Here is a 23,227-nt window from a genome sequence, read left to right on the forward strand (position 1 = left end):
GAAAGAAAAATATCTCATCAAGAATTTTTTTTTTTCCTGTCAATCCACTTCTATGAGAGAAATGTTTGTCTTTTTATGTATTCACTTACATTCATCCATTTATTTTAGAATGTAATTGTACTCGGCAACAGTTTAATAGGCGAACAGATTGAACAGGTTGACCCCTCTTATGTCAATGTTGCGTAGCGGTGAGAATGGGGAGTATGAGTATGTTTGAAATAAGATGTATTATATATCATGTGTTATAGGACTGATGGTAATATCGCAAAATAAAATAATTGAGGAATAAAGGAAAGGAATTCAAATGCAAACACATAAATTATGTTTTTTTCTAAATATACCTTCATAATGGAACAAACTATTGCACAGCAAAAAGGTTCTGTAAGTTCACTCATTGGTGATTTGGCCCTTTTGAACCCTGCAGCCTGGTATCAGTAAAGCAGTTTGGAGTCATTATTCCATCAGAGGGTGACTGTTGAGTGTGTAACTTGTTCCCCCTGGTGGTAAGAAGTGCATGTTACAAGAACAGAGAGAGACACTGATGCAGTTTGTTGCTGTTCAAAAGAAAAACAAAAATATCTCTGATAACAGAAGATAATGTTCCTTTTTAAACTTAAAATAAATCCTACAATACGTTCTCATCTCCAGGTCCATTCAGTGGCTGTCGTGGAGCTTTGAGTCATAACGCACGGTCGCCGTCTGCACATAGAGTTTGTCAATCAGTCAGCAAAACATCAGAGAACCAGTTTGATTGTCTGCAATCTCCTGACATCTGATTCAACTCAACGATCAAGCACAGCTGTTGTGTAGCTGTAACTCTGTGACCTGAGGCGGGATTGTTCATTGCCTGTTTACAAGGTCAAAAGCATGACTCAGTTATAGCTTCGTTCTTCTTTAAGGAGCAACTTAAAGACTAAATTACGTCAATGTTGCAACTATGATCAAGCAATGACATTTAGTTTTGTAAAATATCGCGTTCTGCCCTACCTGTAAAGCTTGAAGTCAGTCACTGACATGTATTTTTCGAGGTTTGATCGGAAACCTTTCCAACCTAGTCACCTGCATACATGTTGGCATTTCTGCAAAAGACACAGTCCCCTAACAATACATGATAGGGACTCATTTTTAACACCCTTTTTTGAAATGCCCCCAAGAATAATGCATTGATCGGGATTAAAAGAATTAGTGAATATAATTTATGTGGCTTTTAGATTGGGTGCTTTAATTATGGTTAGGCAGTTATGGTTGGGTTATAACTTACAAAGACTGATACAGGGCTATCAAGTTTGACATTGCATTAGCTTGACTGGATTAAAGGGGACTGCTGGGAGTGTGCGCTCTACTGAGTACCAAATCTACATGGTTATGGTGAAGAAGTGATCATGTGTTGGCTTATCTGGTTCCTTCAACACCAGTTTTGTTTGTTTTGTCACCACTAACACAGCTGTAAAACGCCCAAAACTATAGATTAATATCCAGTGGCTCCCGCTCACAAATGTTGAAATACCATCTTGAACAGTGTTTTCTTGCATGCCAACTGTCACTCCACCCAAATCCCCTTCCCCTCCTGGCATTAAAGTCGGTCAATGCATTTGTCTATTGGTAGTTTTTTATGTGAGCCAGCAGCTCTTGACTTAAGACTTTCTTGGCACACTACTTTAAGGTGCACAGCCATTCAATTTATTTCATTTGGCAGATGTCTAAAATATGTGCTAGTCAGGCACAACCCAAGCAACATAAGACATGAGTGAATGACAAACCACAACTTATTTTAATAATTAATTTATTTCCCTTTAAAGACTCCATTGTGAGAGCTGATTACTTGCTCAGATTTTTTTCTGTAAACATTAATGTTGTCTAAAATGTTCTTGAATACTCCACATATAACAAAACAAAAACACAAATTTACAAAATTAAAAATTTAAAGCAAAACCAAAAGAGTCAGTGAAGTAAAGTTCTTGTTCTTAAACAAACAAACAAAAATGTACAGAGATTAATTCAAACTTGTGCATCCAAAAGGAGACATTACCACAAGTAAACTAAATCAAAACAGGTCTGCAAGTCCTGCCAAGTCAAGTCAGTTTCATTTATGTAGCCTCAAATCACAGTCACATTGCCTCAGTGAGATTTACAATCTATACAGTTAACAAACCTGTCTGTCCGTGGCTCAGAATAAAAACCCCTAGAAGCAGGGAAAGAAAAGAAATGGAAGAGACCTTGGGAAGATTCACAGAGGAGATATCCTTCAATCAGGACAGACACAACAGACCAACAGAATCCTATAGTATACAGGTTTCAATGACAAAATATCAGATAAATGGTGATATATCATATTTATCATTGTCATAATTTAATACATGATCATTTCCATTTAAAGCATTACTGTGATTGTTCTGAGTCTCAATTAAAAATGTCCATTTGGAATAATTCTTATATATCATTAATTATTATAATCCTGACAAAGTATTCTGTATATCATCGGTAATGTTTCTCAAATTACATAATTATTCCCCAAAATACGTTTAAGACAACAATTACGATATTCAAGCTATGTGCGTGCGTGTGTGCCTGTATCTAGATGCATCCACATGCGTGAGAAACTGGTCAAGGTGACCTCATCTTTGTTTACCCGGCGAGCTCACAGCCGCAGCCACGTCTTGGTGAAAGCTCGACCTGCCTCTGTGTGGCAGCGACCTCATAACAGCATCAACAGAGTCATTCTGACTTGAAAGGGCTCTCAAAAGAAGGTGTACTGAGGCGGTAAAAAGGAAGAGTTTTAGGAGCTGGGTTTGTCCTTCAGCTTCAAGCTACACCTGCCAAGACTGGAGTGGGGGCGAGATGAAGAGTGATCTGTCATCTTGCTCATCTGCTGTACCCAGGGAGCTGGTTGCTGGTGAGACTTGAAATATATTATTTTAGGCAAAGCTATTACTTTAAGAGTACAGAAAATATCTTATTCTCATTTACTCTTGGTGGTAAAGAGCCACAGGTAGTTTTGGTCTTGTTTGCCTAGGTTGGAGATATCGATCTCAGAGATTTCTGCAACTTCACTGATAACACCGAGAAGATGGAAATTCATTTATATTCAGTTATTCATTCAATTTATTAGAATTACTTTCTACAGAAAAATGTGTCCTATTTCTTACTTTTACGCATTTTTTTACATCCTGTGAGTGTCACAAAGGCATAATATTGGATGTTTGCAGATAGCTGGTGTACTTTGTGAATGTTCCACTTCACTTACACACAAGTGAAGCCTCATCTCATCAGCAGAAATGTTCATCATGACTCGATGCCGCTGTTTCGCTGGCCAGTACCAATGTCATTCCGATCTAACAGTGCATGCTTTAAATACAGTGTTTTGGGCTTGGGCTCAGAAAACTCAGAGGAATCAAAAAAAAAAAAAAAGATGTCTGCATGAGCATATTATGAGACAAGTTATCATTAACCCTTTAAATTAGTTCACGTCTCAGTGATCACATCTGCTCCACCAGAGGGCAGCATCCACCCGCAAACCACAAACAGAGCGGCTGCGTGCCATGAGGGCGCCTGTGTCCGGCTATTTGATATTTTGCCCACAGAGGCTTCTGTATCTCTGACGGATGTAATTCATTCGTCTCCTGAGATATTGTCATTCTGTTCAAAACAGATGGATATTCTTTTCATGGTGCTCTTGCAGAAAGCGTGAACTCACAGAGCACTGACATTTTCATCCCACGCTCTCTCAGAAACAGATACATGCTCCTGAAATTAAGAATTGAAGCAGTCGCCAAAAGGAGGCCTTGAATATTTCCAGTTATACTGTGTGTGTGTTTCTGTGTGCGTGTGTATGTGTTGTTTTCTGAAAGAGCGTAATTAAACCAATATGCCCTGCATCCCTCATGCTTGAAAAGTTAAAGCAAGTAAGTTTATACAATCTAATGATTATCAGCCACCACAGCCTGAAATCACCCTGTTGACCTCAGCCAAAGGTTACAAGGAAGAATCATAAATCTTTCAGCATGCTGGATGACGCACATAACTGGGCGTGCTGTTGACCTGGATTTTGAACATTTAAAATCGATACATCTCAGTACCTCATTGTTCCTTATCTGATGTCTTATCACACTTTGTGGCGTGGCTTTTCTTTGGAAAATCAATTATTTCAGAGAGACACCAAGTAAGACTGAAACAAATAAAAATGTCCTCATAGGTCCCTTTGATTCAACTCCACTTGTGACTTGCCGACTTCCCATGACTTCAGGGTTCTGGAATGAATAGCTTGCAATGTACCTGCCAGAACTGGTGCTCACCAAGGAACAGTTGAAGGCCCTGTCTGAGCTTTTCAACCTCAGGGAACTGTGGATAGTCAGGAAGCCCTCTTCCTCCACACGTTTCCAAGTGTCTACATGAGGCCCGCTGGAGTACTTGTGGGAGCCATGAAACCAGTGCACATCTCCGTCTGGGCAGACATGTTCGAAGGTGCAGTTGTGACGGTTACCTTCCAGGGAACCCGTGACTTTGCCGCAACACTCTGAGGAGAAGACCATAAAGAGTTTTTAAAATTAACTTCAATTATGTACCAGATGAAAACATACCTCACTGATTTCCTATATCAAATCTATACTAGTCACAATGTAACAAAGTAACTAAGTACATTTACTCAAATGCAGCACTATTTCAATTCATTCTGTGGAGGGCAAATTGTACTTTTTACTCCTCTGCAAGGATTTGATAAGTTACTCTGCATATTCAGATTTTATACACAAAATCTGCAAAATATTATCCTCAATTTTTGTTTTACTCCATTGCCAAAGAATATCCATAACAAAATGGAATACAACAGAGTAAAACATAGATGAATAGATTACCCCAAATAATACAGTTCACATCAGCTCAGGTTTGCTGGTGTTCATAGCGTAATTTGATTGGTCTTCATGGCTATAGTGCAATTTAATTTTATCAGGAGAAATCCTCTGATCGACCAGCTAAACTACTCATTTTATAGAATTAATTAAATTACAAGGTATTTCTAATAAGTCATTAGGTCTAGGTCATTAACTAGGAGTAGAGCTTTGCACTTATTTACTGCCATGTCAAGCTGCTGTTCCTGAGCTGTAGCGTTACATAAGAAATAATGAGTGTGGTATTCATTATTTAGGGATAAAGCATATTGTTATCTTTAACTATAAAAAATGTGTCATGTTAGAAACGGGCAGAAAATGTTTTTTACACCATTAAGTAACGTTAACAAGCACGCTACAAGTATTTGAGTCCACAGCTCTAATTAGTGGTTTTACATAACTCAAACAAAGCTAGTTACACACTTGCACAACAGCATGTAACATTAATGCAGTGAAAGGGGGAAGATGGAATGTCACATTTAGTGTCTATGATCAATAACTACTTTAAATTACATTTCCAACATGCTATTTCTATTTTAACTTCAAGGTACCCTGTGGAGTTTTGAATCATTAGTAGTGCTGTGGAGCAGTGATTTGTGTGTGCGTCCCTGTTTAATTGTCTCACACTGTTCTACTGATGGACAGGTGGCTGAAATAAGCCAAGAGACGCAGCAATGAGTAAAAACAGTTTTTCCTATTTTTTCTGTTGCAATCAACACAATTGTTAGACATCAAAGATGCACGGAATATTTTGGATGAGTATCACTGAATTTAAACTTCACGCTTTTTTCTTAACTAAAAAACTACACAAGGCACTTTTAGATACCGAATCTGAATACTAATGCCTCACTGCAATTGAGAACAAGCCTGAAAGAAGCAGAACAGTCTTGTCATATTTTGTACATTTATGACAGCTGGCAAGAATAAATGTGGACTCTGACCTTGTAACTCCACCGTTGAATATTTATGCGCAACTCCCTGGTTGGACCGCAGTTTGCACATGAATTTGTTTCCGATGTCCATTGGCTGCACTTTGTAGAAGATGAGGGACAACTGTCCATGTTTATACTCACAATCGAAGTTACTCAGAGATGGTTCCTGGTATACGGTCAAATTTCCTTTGCTCTGAGAACATAAAGTTGTTCCCTCTTGGAACCACTCCATTTGGAAGACTGATAATCCATTTTGAGATGACGACACTTTGCAATTAAGGGTAACCTCTTTGCCACACTCTGCAGGAACCCTTGGACTCACCTCTAGTACCAACTCTGTGGACAAAGACACAAATTTGTACTGAGATTTAATGGAAACAATGGCTTCTCGCTGCTTTCTTCATATATTAAAGCGAGCATTATTATCAAAAGAATATTACACCCTGATTCTGAAGGGTCTTTTTCAACAACAAACTAGTTTAAAATCATTTTACACATACCTTGTGTTGTGAGAGTGAGAACAGGTAGTAGCCAGACAAGTAGATGCAATGCTTTGAGCCCCATTGTCAGCTGCTTTCACTTTAACACAAAGGACAATCAAATTAAAACAAAACTCAGTGTAAACACACCACGTGTTTTACAGGGAGCTAGAAACCTTTTTCTGAGCAGGCGGATCTTACCTTAAGTCTTATATCTAAGCACAACTGACCTCAAGAGGGTTGGTGCTTCTCATCTGTGCCTCTCCCGTGTTCAGAGTCTCTGATTTCTTATATTGCTTTTTGTGCTTCAATATAGTCCTTCAGAGCCTTCAAAGTACAAGTTAATGATTACAAATGTATGGTAGGGAAAAACCAGGAAGGAAACGGGCTTATTACTGTGGGTGTGTGCTGGAGCCTCCACAGCAAATGGGAATGTGTGAAGTTTGATAGCGTGTGATAGCGAGAGAAAGTGAAACACGCAGACTGACTGTGAGAGCGAGGGCCTATTCATGAAGCAAGAAAAGCTGCCACAAGCACAGACTTGTGCAACTGCCTTTGATGTTTCCTCATTTCACTGCAAGGAACTTTCCATGAGGTCATTTTGACTATTCAATATTGTTCAAAAGACATGGCAACAACCACTGGAGAAACCCCACTGTCTGTTGTATTCCAAAGAGTCATTCTCACTCAGATAAGGATTTATGGTAAATTCATGAGTCACTTCATAGGAAGAAGTCACTGAAGAGTGAGAGAAGTTGCTCAAAATATGATTTGTTTCATAAGACACACATGTGGCCAAGAAGGACCCCCCAAAGTATCATCAAAAAACTCACGTTTGTGACCGTAACGCTCATTTGTACCATCTTGTGCTTTACATCAACATGTAACAACTGGAGGAGATGAATATCATCCCTGCGCATTAGTGTAACTGGGCAGCAGCTGATCTGCGAGCGGCGAAATACAGTGCGACGCCCAGTTGCTGGATGAGACATTTACTTTTGATAAAAACTAAACTTGATTACGGTGGGGAACACATCGACTATAGATATGTACTTCATATGACCCTACTTCAAAAAACACAAACTATCCCTTTAAATGTGCGTCCCTCTCAAGCCATGCATCTCCCTTCTTTGCAGGATGAGTGAGATGGATGCCTCTTCAAAAATATGTGGTCAAATGACCAACTTCTTCTATGGTTTTCTAGATAACAGGGGTGGCGCTACTTACCCCGTGGCACAAATTACCCTACTCTCCCTTACTTCCTGCTAAAGCTGGGGAAGATGAGACCAGACCTGCAAAAACAAGCCGATTTTGACAGCATCTGTTCCAAAATAAACTCTACCCATCAGGTCTCCCTTGAGTCTTTCCACCAAAACACATGGAAGCCTGACTAAAGATAAATTAGTGGCACTATCTCATGTTCCACTCACTCTATTACATTTTTAGACTAATAAAGATATAACAGACAACTCTGTTAAATGCAGAGGTACCACAGTAAACATTAATGTACCTCGCTCCAAAAAAGGTTACCCAAAGTCACAGTTACTCCTGGTGTGTGTTTTATGCTTACATTAGCTGTAAAGGAGGTCGTTGCTGTGGCTGTGTATGCTTTGTGGTACTTGGTTTGTGCATGAACAACTGTCTGTCACTGCTGCTGGCGCTCACTTGTTCTTTAGCTCAGGGGCTGTGTGCAGTGCTACTGAGTTAGCAAGACGCTAAACAGTTATTTTCTTCGACACAAAGCTTAACTAAGATTTTTAATTGTGTTGGTCAGCTGGTCTTGTTTGTTACTGCCGAACGCTGCTCCGCTCTGTTAACGTTAGTCTCTGTGTGGTGTCGTAAATTGTTATCGCAAACATGTGGCCTACTTAATCAGTCATTAATTAGAAGAGATGCTTGCAACCGCTGCCTTTTCTAGTACTCACTTCTGTCGAGCCAGTGTGTTAGCAGATCAAACCAGAGTGTTTGCGGGACAAACCAAGTGAAGTGAAGTGCGTTTTTACAGGGAGTTAACAAAGCAATTTAGTTTGATGAGAAAGAGAAATGTAACACTGTATGTGACATCAAATCCATAAACAGGCCGCATACTTATGTCTACTGAAGGAAAATGCCACCACTATTTATCTTATTGTTTTCAGCACATACCAGAAAGAAGCCAAAACCAGCACTGCTCACAGTATGCCTCCCTGGTGCAACGGTGCCTCGTGTCAAAAAACTGGTCAATGTACAATCATTGCATGGAAACACAGCCATGCAGTTTATTTTAAACTTAGAATAATTTCTAGATTTCTTTCAATTGTGAACTGTTGCCAGCTTCATAGGCATTGATTTTCAAGGTCACTGATTTGGACACTTACAGTATGAGTGTTAATTAGAAAGCTGCTTGTCCAGTGTGGTTGTCATTTACTTAATGAAGCGCTGGGAGACAGGGAGCAGCGGCTGCCAAAGACATCTCAGCCACTTTAGGAGCAATTTAAGAGATGCTGCGCTGTGGGGGTGAGAATCAGTGTTGTGTATTAAGTAGTTATTCAAGGCTATTTAACATCTTTTTCTGTGTAAACCTCAGTTTTGTTATTTTGGTTCTGAAAAATTGCAAATAGGCATGAGATGTGCACAACCCAGAATGGATCTGCAGCGGGTGATTAAAACCACCCACAACATCATAGGCACCCATGTACGGAGCACCAGTGATGTCAGTGAGGTGACATGTCTGCACGGACCCCAAAGCATACTTAAAGACAACACCCACCCCAGACACAGTCTTGTTCACTTTGCTGTCATCTGGCAAGTGATACAGAAGTATTTGCTGCTGTATCACCAGACCGCTGAGCGGCTGTTTCCTCAGGCTTAGTTATGTTGTTTTTTCTATATTACCAATTATGAATCCTTTCACTTCCTTTTATCTAAATAGTAGCATAACAGGACTGCAAAGTGCATTTCATTAAACAACCTTGTGTTGGAAAATGATGACACATGAATAATAATAAATATATCTTATATTAATCTGTTCAAATCACAAAATAATGGAAATGTAACTGACTGTTGCTACTTCTCTACCTTACATACCTGTGGGCATTTGCGGGGTCAAAAGTAACACAAATTGAATCTGAAGGAAGATTTCACAGGTTGCGGGGACCCGTGGAGATGGGATGTTGCAAAAACTGTGTACAACACATGCAAATGTGGATGTACCACGATGCAGACATGCTCCACATACAGCCCACTTAGAGGGCTCTGGATGTGATCAAAGGAGTTTTGATGCGTAAATACCAGAGCTCCAACCAAATGCAAGCAGCATCATGTTGTCCGTGTTCAGGCAGACAACAGTACTGCTGAACAATATTTTTAAAAAATGACAAACAAAGCCCCCTCATTTATTTCAATAGGGCCACCGCATGGACACAGCAGGTGTACTGAGTCCTGTCAGCATAAAATATCTGCAGCTCAAACTGATCGGGAAGTTGCATTGTGGGTCATGAAGGCACAGAGTTTCTACAAGGAAGAAGACTGCGTGGAGTAAAAAAGACATCAGTAACACTTTCCATGAAGCCATTGTTGACCAGGCACTCATGAATATTCATTATGCTTCATAACAATGATAATAACTCATTACGACACCAATGTCTATAATGACAGAACAGAATCTGACCAGTTTAATTGTTGGCAGATTCATCTCATGAGCATTATTTCCTCAAGCCAAGCAGACACACTGATGCTGATTTTAACATCTACCTGACACTTTCCCTTTAAGCAAAGCTCCAATTTATTGACTCTAATGTTAGTCATACACTGCTTGCTCTTCTTTCATTTTGATTATCTGACTTTCAGTGACATCAGTTTTGTGGGATTGTTATTTTTTCTTAAAAGATAAGATTGCCAGTGGCCAGTCTGTTGATTCAGGTCTTGAATCAACAGACTGGCCATTGTTTCACTCAAAATCACTGACAGCATGCTATGTTTTCTCTGAACACACCTTAACCTGACCATGCCTCACTTTTACCCCATCACAACGCTATGTGGTTTGATGATGCATATTTCTATACATGCAGCTCTAAGTATATTGACTTATTAATCATATTGCATACTAGTCTCGTGTGCACAGTTATCATAAAACTCTACGACTTTGCTCCTACTAACAACACCACTATGCCACTTTGTGAGAGAGTATTGTATTATCAGTCAAAGTACGACTCTGCACTGTATGTTCACTGCTTTTATTGGAATTTTAGTAGTTTAATTGTGCATATACACTATGATACAGTAACTTCTTCTCCAGTTAGTTTCATTTATGTCCCTGTGCTGCTGCAACAGCTGAATTCCCCCTCTGGATAAAGGTTTATCGCTTCTTACAGTCAGGTGTGCCTTTGTAATGTTTACTGAATACACGTGACCCATGTGCAGTCACATTTATTGCTTGCTTAACCAAATAATGGGCCCTGAGACAAAAGTTAGCTGTTAATGTCCAGTTTTCACCATTCTAGATGTTTTTGTACCTACACTCACTTACATATGTCAACCAACTATGTGTGTTTGTGATGGACTCAAATGCTTGACTCCGAGAGAGGCAGGTTGGATTAAAACACGTTGTAATGTGTCCTTAATTCAAAGCAGGGTTCTTCAACACGTTCTCAGTCCAGACAGGCAAACAGGAAAAGAGGGAGAGCCAAGAGAATTCAAGGAAGCTGGCCCATAAATGTGTTGAGAAGCTGATATGGTAATTGGGAACTGGTGTGTTGTCGGTTGTGTTGGCTGTCAGGTGACTGACAGTATAAATAGAACGTAACGAAGTAATGTTACAGGCGTGTATGTTTTGTGCTGAAGAGACATGCTAACCAGCTAGCCTGAAAACCTCTCTCTCCCAGCGGTCCAAAGCTTCTGTGCTAGCAGTCTGAATATCGGCATTCACCTGCCTCGTCGTCCTCGTCTTGCTCCATGGCTAACTGAGCTAACAAGCTAATGGAAGATACAGTCATGGATGTCTAAAAAGAATACAGTTAACACCAGTTAGCAGTTATTCTGGTGCCCCTGTTTATTGGGGTATGAATGCTTGATGTGGTCAATTATTTTGTACCGCACCTTTAGATATCAAGCTTTTAATAGCCAACCCAACCCCAGTCAGTTGAAACAAATTAGTTGGCAACTTTTCTTTGATCATGCTGCAAGGAGGAAGAGCAGGTAGACCTTTTGTTATGAAAATGCAAATCCCTGTCATGCTGGACTGATGTGCACACATCACAAGCTGGGCAAGAACATACATGTATGTATGGAGAAGCCCCACAATGACTCCTGGGGCTTTTGGCCAGTGGGGATCTGCAGGCCTGAAGCAGGTTCATGTTTTACTGTCTGTAATCTGTCCTTTGTGACACACACACACACACACACACACACACACACACACACACACACACACACACACACATTAATGTTGTGCTTCAGTTCACTACCTCCTATTACAGGGAAAACCATGGTGTCAAACTCTCAGGCCTTTCCATGACAGCAGCGTTGCGGCTTAGTCACATGACATGTTGAGTTTTATCCTGTACTTAATTGCTGTGGGGACCAGATTACCCATAATGCTAAGTTTTATCTGTGGCTTTTACATGATTTGCAGTGGGTCTGGTAAACCGCTAAAGTTATTTAGCATCCAGTGAACAAAGTTTGACAGTAATTCTGAGCCCAGGAGAGTTGTGCTGTTGGACACTACGGCCCTGCTGCTACAGGGATTTTTCAGGTAGATTTTGGGTGTAAACTTCACATCTCAGGTCTGATTGGTGACGTTCAAGGATTTTCTTTTAGACACTGAAAAAACTGTTATGCTCTCTGACTTTTTTTTTCCCACAGAGCCCAGATAATGTCAAAGTGTCAGCAAGTTCAAAACAAGGAATGATTTATGTGACCTTTGCTGGATGTCACTTGTGTTAGACGAATCACTCCAAAATGGCTCCAGAAGTCACTGTTTCAGTGAAAGGAAGCATAATGTTCTAATTATCACCGATACAAAATGATTTGAATGGACATCATGTACAACAGGAATTGCTGAGCTCAGTGCATACACTTATGCAGAATAAAACAGCAGCAAACAGAAGTTGTGAGGTTTTCAAATGACAGAAATAGAAACTTGATCCGTTGGTCTTCCGTTGCATCAGAGTCTGGCGGATGTTGGTACAAGTATAACACTCGTAATTCCTGTGTATCTAATTCCAGTTGAAGACCTTTGCCGTTAAAAACCCCAAAGCCCCACTAAAGCTCAGCCTCAACGAGATTTAAAGAATATAAGCCGTGCTGGCACTTAACTCTAAAGTTCAATAAGAATCTCAGTTACAATATACTGCTGCAAGTTTCCATTTTAGACTTGCAGCATTATTGGTCTCTGAATTGCGGCTTTTGTGTTTCATAATAAAACAAACAGATTTAGTTCTGCTTTAAAAAGAGACCTATTATGCTTTTTTTAGAATGTGTTTTTCCTTTCCTTCAGTGTTTTATATTTGCTCTTGTGGATGCAAAAGATCTCGAAAGTTAAAAACGCCAAAGTCTGCAGAATTGTAAGTGCTTTATCGTACAGTCCGTTAGGACTGAAATACATGTCAGGTTAAGAAGGCTGCGTTTTATTAAGATATACACAGACAGCTAGGGCTAACGACTCCGCATTAACTATCATTTTGCAGCCACAGAGATTCTTTTCCTGTCCTCACCCTAACAGGAGTTGAATAACCAAAACAAAAAAGGGATCACACTTATAAGAAACAGACATTCTGCTCTGAGCTACCTCTTCTTGTAATTGTTTAGCCTGTTTGAACAGCCACAGTTTCAGCTCCTCATGCCTGTTGAAGCATGCCCTGTAAAACCAGTCGAGACAAACTGTCACTGTCATACTGGCCATTACAACCAAGATTAACACTTCCTTGTTCTGTTACAAGTGAATCTGGTCTGTGTTGAAGTCGAACTGAATCCTCCTTTTTCAGATATTCCTATCTGGGTCAGCTGTACACATTTACAGCCAAGAGTAAAATTGGCTCTTGTTTACAAATGAGCGGTGTCAGACCAGTCGAAGACCTGAAACTATTTTGTTTATGAACACCAGAAGATTTATGAGCACTTTACCAAAAAAAGTACCATCTCACCATAGACTTGGCAGCTCTGTAGAAATTTTGAATTCATTTGACAGGAAAAATATACGGGCCAGTGTTCGTGGAGGATCGGGATGGCACCACAATGAATCATAAGCCCACAAGCGATAACATTTTGAAAACAATCTTTGTTCTCAGGTCAGCACAGTATTTTCTGGGTCAGCTTTCTCTTAGTTTTAGACTTTTCCTTCCTTAGCGCAACAATTTGACCCATATGACTCTGTCCTTCCAGGCACACCCCAAAGAGGAGTTGTGCGACGAGAGAGGGTAGCACGTTGAGCGGGTCTATTAAGTACAGCCTCAGCTAAGCATTAATTCACATTATCCCCTTACCCAATTGCCCTTTAAGCTTTTTCTCCGTGCCCTCTCCTCTCAGCATCTTTGACTGCTGATTCCAGCCATCACCGTCACCGTTGTAGTGCTTAGTTCAGCCATTAGCGGTGACTAGTGACATCCAGAAAATGGCAGGATGCGATCAATGCCAGCCTCTCCTCTTGCAAGAGCCATAAGTGAGTGTAGCAAAGGAAAAGAGGAGCGAGGCAGAGTTTTACCAGCAAAGAAGCACAGCGGTTGGCGCAAATGATGTGTTTCTCTGCTGGAGTGGCTGCACGCAGGTAGCAAGTGACTCGCCACTCAAATAAAATTGAGCCAATTTTCCCAAACTGTCCCAGGAGTACCTTGTTGGATCTCTGCGGGGCGATGATTGTAGGTTTTGGCAGCCACATGTTTTTTTTTTTGTGGACAAGAGATTGAAGAGACTAGAGGCAAACAGCATTCTCATTTGTGTCTCACTGAATTTAAACAGGCTGAAAAACAGGATCGTTTCTGCTTTCTTTAAGCAAATTGGATTGTGAACGGAAAGTGTGGGAAGTGTCTGGGACTTCCCATCTGCACAACACGTGCATCAGGAACATGCGCTGACATGCATCATAAAGTAGTCGAGGGAAAACCACGTGATGTGCCTTTGGTTTTCACCGTGAACACGGCACGAGCCTTCACATGTTAATGTGACTCAGCTTGACATGTCAGATATTCACATTGAATCTGGAGCATTCAGGAACAATTATTGCGCAGATGTACTGCTACAGGATGTGAGCTCAGCAGTAAACAGAATCTCCACCCTGCAGTAAATCTACGGAAGTCACACTGTGATAGGAAGACACACCTGGCGGGGACACGGTGACAGACAGATCCTTACACTTGTGATCAGGTACTCAAAGAAGAGATGGTTATCCTCTGATTTTACGAACACTGACAGGCAATAAGACTGACAAACCAACATACACCACTGTTTGGAACATATTGTGTGTCATTTAACACCATCTGCATTTATTGTCAGAGGTTTAGAAGTGCAGGAAAGGGCAAAGTCAAGGACCTTCTTAGTTTGCAAATAGAAATAAATCAGCAAGACTTTTGGTTTCACACGGAAGTCGAGCAGCGCTCTCCTGGCTGAAACTCCTGTGTGTCTTTGACCGATCCATCCACCCAATCCGCCTCTGCATGTAGAGTAGCATTCTTCATACTATGACACCTGACTTTTTGTTTCTGAGATTTGCCACTAAATTAATAAGTGAAAAGCAAAAAATGCATTCTAATAACATGCAAATGACTTGTAACATTGTCGTGTTATACTTTTAGTCATTTCCTGAAAAAATGCAGGTTCCAGCATGCACAGGTTCATGCTGTCTGTAAATCCAGTTTAGCCATGAGCCTGAACTCCAGATTGCTGTCTGCTTCTCTCTCTCTCTCTCTCTCTCTCTCTCTCTCTCTCTCTCTCCTCCCTCTGTCTCTCTGTCTCTCTCTCTCTCCTCTCTCTCTCTCTCTCTCTCTGTCTCTCTCTCTCTCTCTCTCTCTCTCTCTCTCGCTGCCCTCTCTTTGAGCCCTTAAACTTTGAGGACATCTCCATCACACACAGTCATGAATCACATTTATGAGCAGATCTGGAAGCTTTGCTGCACTCATAAACACCCGACCCAATCTGCACCCATAAAGACTGCTATCCCACAGTTAATGTCCATTGGAAGGTTTGTTGGAGGGCACTGACTGTGAGTCCGCAGGAAAGGGATCGACTGTTCTGCTGGGTCTGAAGGGAGCTGTGCTCAGCTTTGGACTGGGCAGAAATCAGGATCCTGTCAAGTTAAGAAGTCTGCTCTTGGGGTTGCACTCACACTTGGATAATAAAATACAATGTAAGAGCAAAAAATCACTTTAATGACATCCTCTAAATTCTGTTTTTGAGTTAAGTCCAATACAATAGACCTCCCAAATCCCACGTCTGCTAATTTAATTGGAATAATGTCAAAGATGTTCTGCATCTGTCAGCACTTTGCGCTGGCACAGGCCCTGGCCAACCCCGCTGGGTCCTGTTGTGTTTTACATCCCAGCACTCATTTACAAGCAAAAGGGCATGAAAAAACACATGACAATAAGGAACACTTCATACTTGTGTATCTGCACTGATTTCTTTGATATTATATTTGTGTGCAATACATTATTTATATTGTATTTACATTACATGTTATGCCGCTGTTTCTTTAATACTGTGTTCTTTTTTTAATAAAGAAAACTGACACAAAGCAATGTGGTGTCTTTGTGAGTCTATGAACATTATTGGTGTGTGATGGCAATTGTCTAATGCTGCACTCAGACCAAATGAGAAGAAAATATTTGCGTTGCATTTGATCTTGTTAGCGCCAGCTTTACTAGTGTCCTCGTCGTCTGTACAGGTTACACCGTGCCGTCTCACCAGGTGAGCGCTAACATACGTCCTCCCACTGTGATTAAACACTTTACAACTTCCTTTTCAAGAAAATCCAAACCTCAGCCTTTTGATTTTAGATTTGATGCCAAATCTGTAAATCTTAGCAACAAGGGAACCCTAACGTTACTGTGATGTGTCTAGTGAGAGTCTTACACTGACTTTTGAACTTTAAAAAGACTTTGAAGATGCTGTGAAGAAGTTGCAGCCTAGCAGCTGCACACCACCGATTCATAACTTTAAAATCAGGCCAGTGACCACTTCAGAGTACATTTAGATTAATCCAGAAATCAATCTGGCACATAAACCAGCTTTTTTTTTTTCTTCTTTCCTTGTTTTTCTCTCTTTCTATATATTTTTGTGTGCAAACCATTTCAGTGTGATGGGAAGATGAGGTGGTATCATGAATGATTCATTACGCTCTAGCGTTTATTCCTGGCCGTCAGAAATTACCTTTCCATTGAAAAAAATGTAATAGTGCAGACAAGTGACTGAACAGAAAGAAAATGTAGACAGGAAAGGTTAATGGCAAATTGTTGATAAGCTCTACATTTTTTGACCATTTTTGACAAATCACTTTAACGTGTTTTTCATCATCATTATATCACGTTTCAGTGGGACGATCCACAAAGCCTCATCAGATCAATGGAAAATTCCCTGACATTTTTTAAGCAATATATGCAGATAATTGGCTGCTAAAGGTCATTTCATTCACATCTTTGAAAGGTCTCAACATTGAAATGGCCTGTCATTATATTGATGAACATAAAGCTGCGCAGCACTGTAGCGGAAATTACCCTAATGTGGCGAGAAAAATCTTGAGCTACTACATGAACATTGAGACATTAGGGAGCATTGTGCTTTGCCATCTGTGGCCTCATCATACATCAATCTCACCATAATCTCCAGGCTGTTAGAGGCTTCGAAAGGATCCAATTGAATAATCTTGATTGTAGCGCAGCTGCCTGCTGCAGCTGGCAGGAACAGGACTTTGAGGGATTTGAGACTGGAGCAGCAAACCATTATGTCAGTAACAACAGATCTTTCGTTTTGTTACTGACATGACACTCAGTGCCTAGTACACCAGAGAGTTGAGCTGCTTTTTAATCTCATTTCTATCATTCATCATATACATCAGTCTTTTATATTTCAGTATTTGTACTGTCTCGTTATCAGCTTGTCCAATATTGCACTAAACTTGATGAAGGTGCTAATAGAGTTTTAATTATCTTATCATTGCAGAGCTGAAAATCAAACCTCAGACAAGAACAGTGATATTGGACAAGTAGCTACGGTACACAAAATTTGGGTAGTTACTGATGAATAAATGAGGAACAGCATTTTAAAGAATTATTAATGACCATAGCTCTGATTTAAAGATGATGATATGTCACTGGAGAACAGAACATCCCCTTTACGATTATTTAAAAAGCCTAAGTGAAGTAATCACAAGGTAATGAGGGATTATTTAGTTACAACAGTACTTAATAAGAAATATCACTTGACTTGAGGGCACACAAAGAGTGTAACTAATGATCAAGTAATCAGCAACTTATCAGTTGTTGCTCAGTGGGTGAATTAGACATATTATGCTCATTTTCAGGTTATATTTTTCATTTGGGCAACTATAAGAAAAGGTTTACATGCTGCTAAAAAACACATCAGTTCTTATACTGTACAGTGCACTGTATTCCCCCTCTGACTGAAAATCTCTATCACACTGTTTCAGCTTCTGTCTCTTTAGGGCCCTGAATACCCAGTCCGCCCTGATTGGTCAGCTCACACATGCCTGCGCCATCACCGCTAACAACAACATAGCAGCTGTGCTAAATCAATATTTACACGCCAAACTAGCCGCTAGACATAAACTATACAAATGTGTGACATGGTGGTGTAGTGTGATATCACAAAGTCACCGTAGTAAAGGCGGGACTACTGACGAGACGTCGCAGGGGAAGTGTTTTCTGTAGGAGAGAGGAGCATTTGTTGGTGTGAACACCTCTACTTAATAACTAGTATAATGAGTTGCTTGAAATTAGACAACCTCCATCAAATATCTATAAACTCCTTAAGTGTTTATATAATTGTATTTTACACATGTAGTTTCATTAGCCATTTAAGGTGCCACTGTGCTGTAATTAACCCCATCTGCACTGTCACTGTCCCTGCATATGATCAACAGATTCACCAAATTCAGGTGTTTGCTCTTGACCAGCTCAACGTCATTCTGTCCTGCATCATCAAATTTATTGGAGCCATAAATCTCTCTAATCTTGGATGGTGCAACCATATCAGGGATCTTTGTTATCTCTTGTTTGAGCAGTAAACGGGTAAAAGACAATATTTGGATACATTTCCCATGCTTTCTGTAAGCCCAGTGGAGTTGTCAGCAGCTTTGACGCAGGACAAATTTATGTTTGAAGCAGAGTTTATCACTCTGAAACCAGCTCTGAGCAGATCAGAGGCATGTTTTTTTTTTGCAGAATCAGGAAGCTAATCTGGCTCACAGCATACAGGGCAGTTGGCCTACCTTCTTAGCGGATGTAGAGCCATGCTCAAAGTTGATGCCAATGTTTGCTATCGCAGAGGATTAGCCTCTTCTGTTTGCTTGCACTTTGAAGTTGCTGATGTGTTACTGCAGCATTACTGGGCCTTAGCATATCCTTTATTTTGGATCAACTCCCAGATGCGATTCGAGCTTCTGAAGGTGTTTTATGGCAGATTGAACGTGGGTCAACCGTCCTCGGTGAAAGAGATGACCCTCTGTGTGTTTAACTCCATAACCACTTCACACTGAAGAGCTAAGAGACAGAGTGCTTTCACTGCCAGAAATTCAAAGTGGTTGCATTCACCTTAATTATAAAAAGGAAATGATTATGGTAATGACAGTGGAAGCTCACAGGGTTCCCCCGTGTCAGACGGAGAGTTTCTTTTTATTTAATGTTAAGACTGTACAGATGTTGCCATGCCTGTGCTTACAGTGATGCTCCCTTGATTAAGCTTTAGTACTTCACCTTGAATCGGCCACGGTGAGCTCTGTGAGGTTATTTTACTAAAAGGTCCAGTTTTTAGGATTTTATGGCATCTAGCTGTTGGGTTGCAGACTGCAACAGCCCTGGCTCTCATCCTCCCCTGAACTAACCACTAAAAATATGAAAAATTGCAAAAAAGGCCCTCTCTTGAGTCTCTTCGATGTTTGGTTTGTCTGCTCGGGGTTTGTTTAGAAACTTGGAGCTGCGTGATGGTCCACTTTGTAAAGGAGGACCCTCTCTATCCATAAAATTCTCATACTGTTCTAACAAAAATGCAACAATTCTTTGCACCTTTTTTGATGAATATTCAATAATGGGGGCATAATTATGATTACCCCAACTCCATTTCTGCCCCTACATGCAGCACACTTGACAGAGCTGTAAACGTAACCTCCTTTGCTAAGGGTAACAATGCTACAATAACACTGTAAACCTGCAATAAGCAATAGAGAGGTCATACTTCATGTGCCGGCTGCAGGTCCGTCTGAGAGGAAAAAAGCTGTTCATGTTGTTGTCAGTGCAATACAGACTAAAAAGGTCCTGCAGTTCAGTTCATTGGCAGCTACAGTGCGTAAACATTCAAGCGTGGAAAGACGTTCACTGGGGAGGGAAGGATGACCTATTCCTTTAACCGTCTATTGTTAATGGTAATTGACTGTTTGTGTTAAGCAGGAAGGTTCCATCACTCCCCATGCCACAGTCACATCTCTTTTTAGCCAACAATAAGACTGGACCTTGTTATCATCCGTGTGAGGGGGTCTGGAACACAAATGACGTATCCCAAGTTTCCTGTCTCTGAAGGCCTAATGTATTCAATGAAACAACAAACACAGACCTAGATTTATTTATATATTTCTTGTACTCAAAAGCAGACGTCTTCTAGTCTTTATGGCTTATGATTTTAGATTGATTTTTTCTGCAGAAAAAGGGTTGATTTTTAGAAATCTGTGTAATAACAAATATTGTTAATTCATCGCTTACAAGGGAGTATTGTCCAGCTTTAACACTGTTAATACAGAGTAGACCTGGCCCTGCTCAACATATAAACCAATCTGATCAAGTTACAAGTATGTAATTTATGAAAGTTTGGGAATAACCATTACGACTGAGCACCTCTTTTGAGCAACGCATTCAAGAAACCAACAGTATCACCTTTTTGCCATGTACGCAACAATTGATTTCTGTCCATAGCTGGTGTAGAGATCTTAATTCACATATTTGTTTCATATTTGTGCAACTATAGTCACACCTTACTTTGTGAGTAAGCAAAAACCCTTCATGTGCACTTACACACCGATGGAAGGACACTCGAACACGTAGACTGCAAGGGTCAAGGATTGGATCACTGAGGCTCCGACTTGTGGACGGCCACACTCGCACAGCTGCCAGTTGTCCATGCCCACAAGAGTACAGCTATCCTCTATATGTTTGTGTCCCACAAGCACATGAGCATCCAAGCTTTGAGCTCATCTCTCATGCTCTCATCTTTCTGCCCAGTTTCTTGTCCTTTTCATCTATTTTCACTCAGTCTGTGCTGGATCATCTGCCGTTCTTGCATGACATCTTTGCAAGTCTGTCAGTCTTGGGAGAGGGATATCTCCCCTGGTGCTCCTCTCCACTGATTCACATTCAAGAGCTTTATTTGGGAGTCCCTTAATTATTAGGATCAAAGCTCTAAGTACAGATTATGTTGTATAGATTGTAAACCCCTGTGAGGGAAATGTGTGTGATATACAAATAAAACTGACAACAATTATCAAACACCCTGCAGCGTTTAAGTCTCGGCTCCCCTCTGGCTGCTCAGGTCAGGCCCATCCATCTCTGAATTGACTATGTTTAGACATACAGGACTGGCCTCGCTGCCGATGGTAGTCATGGACAGTATGTATTAGCCACCTAGCCTCTCCTGGGCACTCAACCACTGTGATTTAGTGGAGCTGAGAACCATAGATTTCAGTCGGACACTTGAGGAGAGGTGTAAGAGATTTATGCTTTTGTTTACCGGGTGCAGTGGGGACCTTAATCTGACAGTGATGAGTGACTGAGAGAGATGTGTGTGTTGGAATGTTCTCATAAAACCTATATCCGATATGTGTTTCTTACTTCTGATGAATATGCTAATTAAGTGGATGAGGAAAGGAATAAAGGATTGGAAGTGGGAAGCAGGATGTATCTATGTGTATATTTGGAGTTTCGTAACAGAGACAAAATACAGAATTCACAGGGGAGAAGATTATCTCGCATGGACTTGAGATCTATTTTACAAGGAGAGCTGATTTCCATAAACCATCTCCAACCCACATGCAAGGGAAAGTTTGGGAACAAGCCCCAAATGGAAACTACAATTTTTTTTTTTTATCCACCCACAGGATCTCCTCTGTAAATGAAAACAGTAAAAATAAGAGTTCTTGACAATATTCATCGGTCAACTTTGATATAAGATCAGTATTCATCACTGAAAGCACCCATAAAGGTATGAGACTAAATATCATCCAACAGGGGATTGCCTCTAACAGAGTGCCGGTCAGATCATTAGCCTTCATTGATGTCCTCTTTAAAGACATTACCCTTCATAAATGATAGCCCTGTCCATTAGTGATGAGTGCATAAAATGAGCTGTTTGACTGCTGATGAAAATGGCCTCTATCAACGCTCCCACGCCTCTCTGACCGAGCAGCTGAGGATCATTCCCCCAGTGGGAGAAGGTGCAAGGGAAGTCATGTCATCCATTATCTTTGCCTTATTGGCCTCCAGGCGGAAAAAAACACGGGGACTAACATCAATAATATGTTACGGTGACAACAAGTCCTGCAGATTTAAAGTGTTAATTGGTGCCCTTGTAGGGGATGAGAGGGATTTCCACCTGGGGGCAGGTGGTCAGACGGATGAGGGAGTGGAGAGCATAAAGGACACAAACAGGTGAAAGGGAAAAAAGCAACTTGCAGCTTCCTCAACCTCAACACACACACACACACACACACACACACACACACACACACACACACACACACACACACACACACACACACACACACACACACACCTGTATGCATGTGAGTCATTACCAAGGCTTGACCGTAACTTGGTAACTTGACCGTGGAGCTTTTATTTTGAAAGTGTAAGTGGATGTTGCACATAACATTTGTGCTAATATTGGATATTAGTTTGAGTGAAAAACTGAGGGGGATGTGTCCACTCCAAAATATATCCTAATAATAATCCCAGTCAGTGATACGTTTTATATAAAATTGCCTACTACCATTGTTCCAGAAGACTGGATATTGAAAGTGTGGTGTCGGGTGTCCAGTTATAATATTTAAATAAGATAACAAGGGAGCCTGACATCCCTCGTTGAAGGGAACTATTTTACCATCTTGACAAATGGCAGAAGTTTGTGCAGCCCTTATATTGACACTCATTTCAAACATTAAAGCGTGTCTGAGAATTAATCTAGTATTTTTGCTCCCCACTGACTTTTACAATTTCATCTGACAACAGAAGCAGCGGGCAATCTTGCTGATAGACGGAATCAATAGAAGTTTGAGATGAAATCAGTCACCTTGAGTTATTATCACAACACAAAGAATGGCTGTAGGGCTGGCTGGTAAATGCCAGAAAGTCAAGTACACCCACTCAAACAAAGAGAGACTAAGAGGACTGCCAGGGGAAAGATCATTGCGTAACAGGTTACTGACCCTGATCCGTTTTCCTTTGGGACATAACAGAAACAGACCTGGCAGATCTTTAGAGTTCATCTGTTTGTTCTACTCAAATGTGCAGAATAAAGTGGCTATAATCAGCGTTTTTAAATGGACAATGGATCACATTACCACTTGTCAGTAAGAGGGGTCCCTTGTAGTGGAGAGGCCTTGTGAATTATCGCCTGTCCCTGTAGTTTTCTGCAGCTACGGCACAATTCTAATATGTGGATTCACTCTCACTGCCCATCATTTTTAGCTGCAGTAGGCAACTATTTTCAGTGAAAAAGCAGTAAAAGTTCACTGTACACTGTACAA

The 23,227-nt window shown here is 40.7% G+C and overlaps 2 protein-coding genes across 4 annotated transcripts in view; both read right to left on the reverse strand.

Moving 5' to 3' along the window:
- Positions 1-23,227, reverse strand: part of LOC119026695 — a 1,024,654-nt gene that overhangs the window by 489,719 nt on the left and 511,708 nt on the right. The gene's annotated exons all lie outside the window — the stretch shown is intronic.
- LOC119026910 lies at positions 1,767-6,620 on the reverse strand. 2 transcript variants are annotated; one of them, XM_037111591.1, is made up of 4 exons: positions 6,496-6,620; positions 6,316-6,394; positions 5,825-6,151; positions 1,767-4,513 (listed from the first exon to the last, which is right to left on the reverse strand). In XM_037111591.1, the coding sequence occupies exons 2-4, from the start codon at positions 6,377-6,379 to the stop codon at positions 4,140-4,142; spliced, it is 765 nt and encodes a 254-aa protein (XP_036967486.1). In that variant the 5' UTR covers positions 6,380-6,394; positions 6,496-6,620; the 3' UTR covers positions 1,767-4,139. The 2 variants fall into 2 exon arrangements, with proteins under 2 accessions (XP_036967486.1, XP_036967488.1); XM_037111593.1 differs by having other exon boundaries at positions 6,525-6,584.

Source organism: Acanthopagrus latus, chromosome 1 (assembly GCF_904848185.1).
Source record: "Acanthopagrus latus isolate v.2019 chromosome 1, fAcaLat1.1, whole genome shotgun sequence".
Taxonomy (NCBI): Eukaryota; Metazoa; Chordata; class Actinopteri; order Spariformes; family Sparidae; genus Acanthopagrus; species Acanthopagrus latus.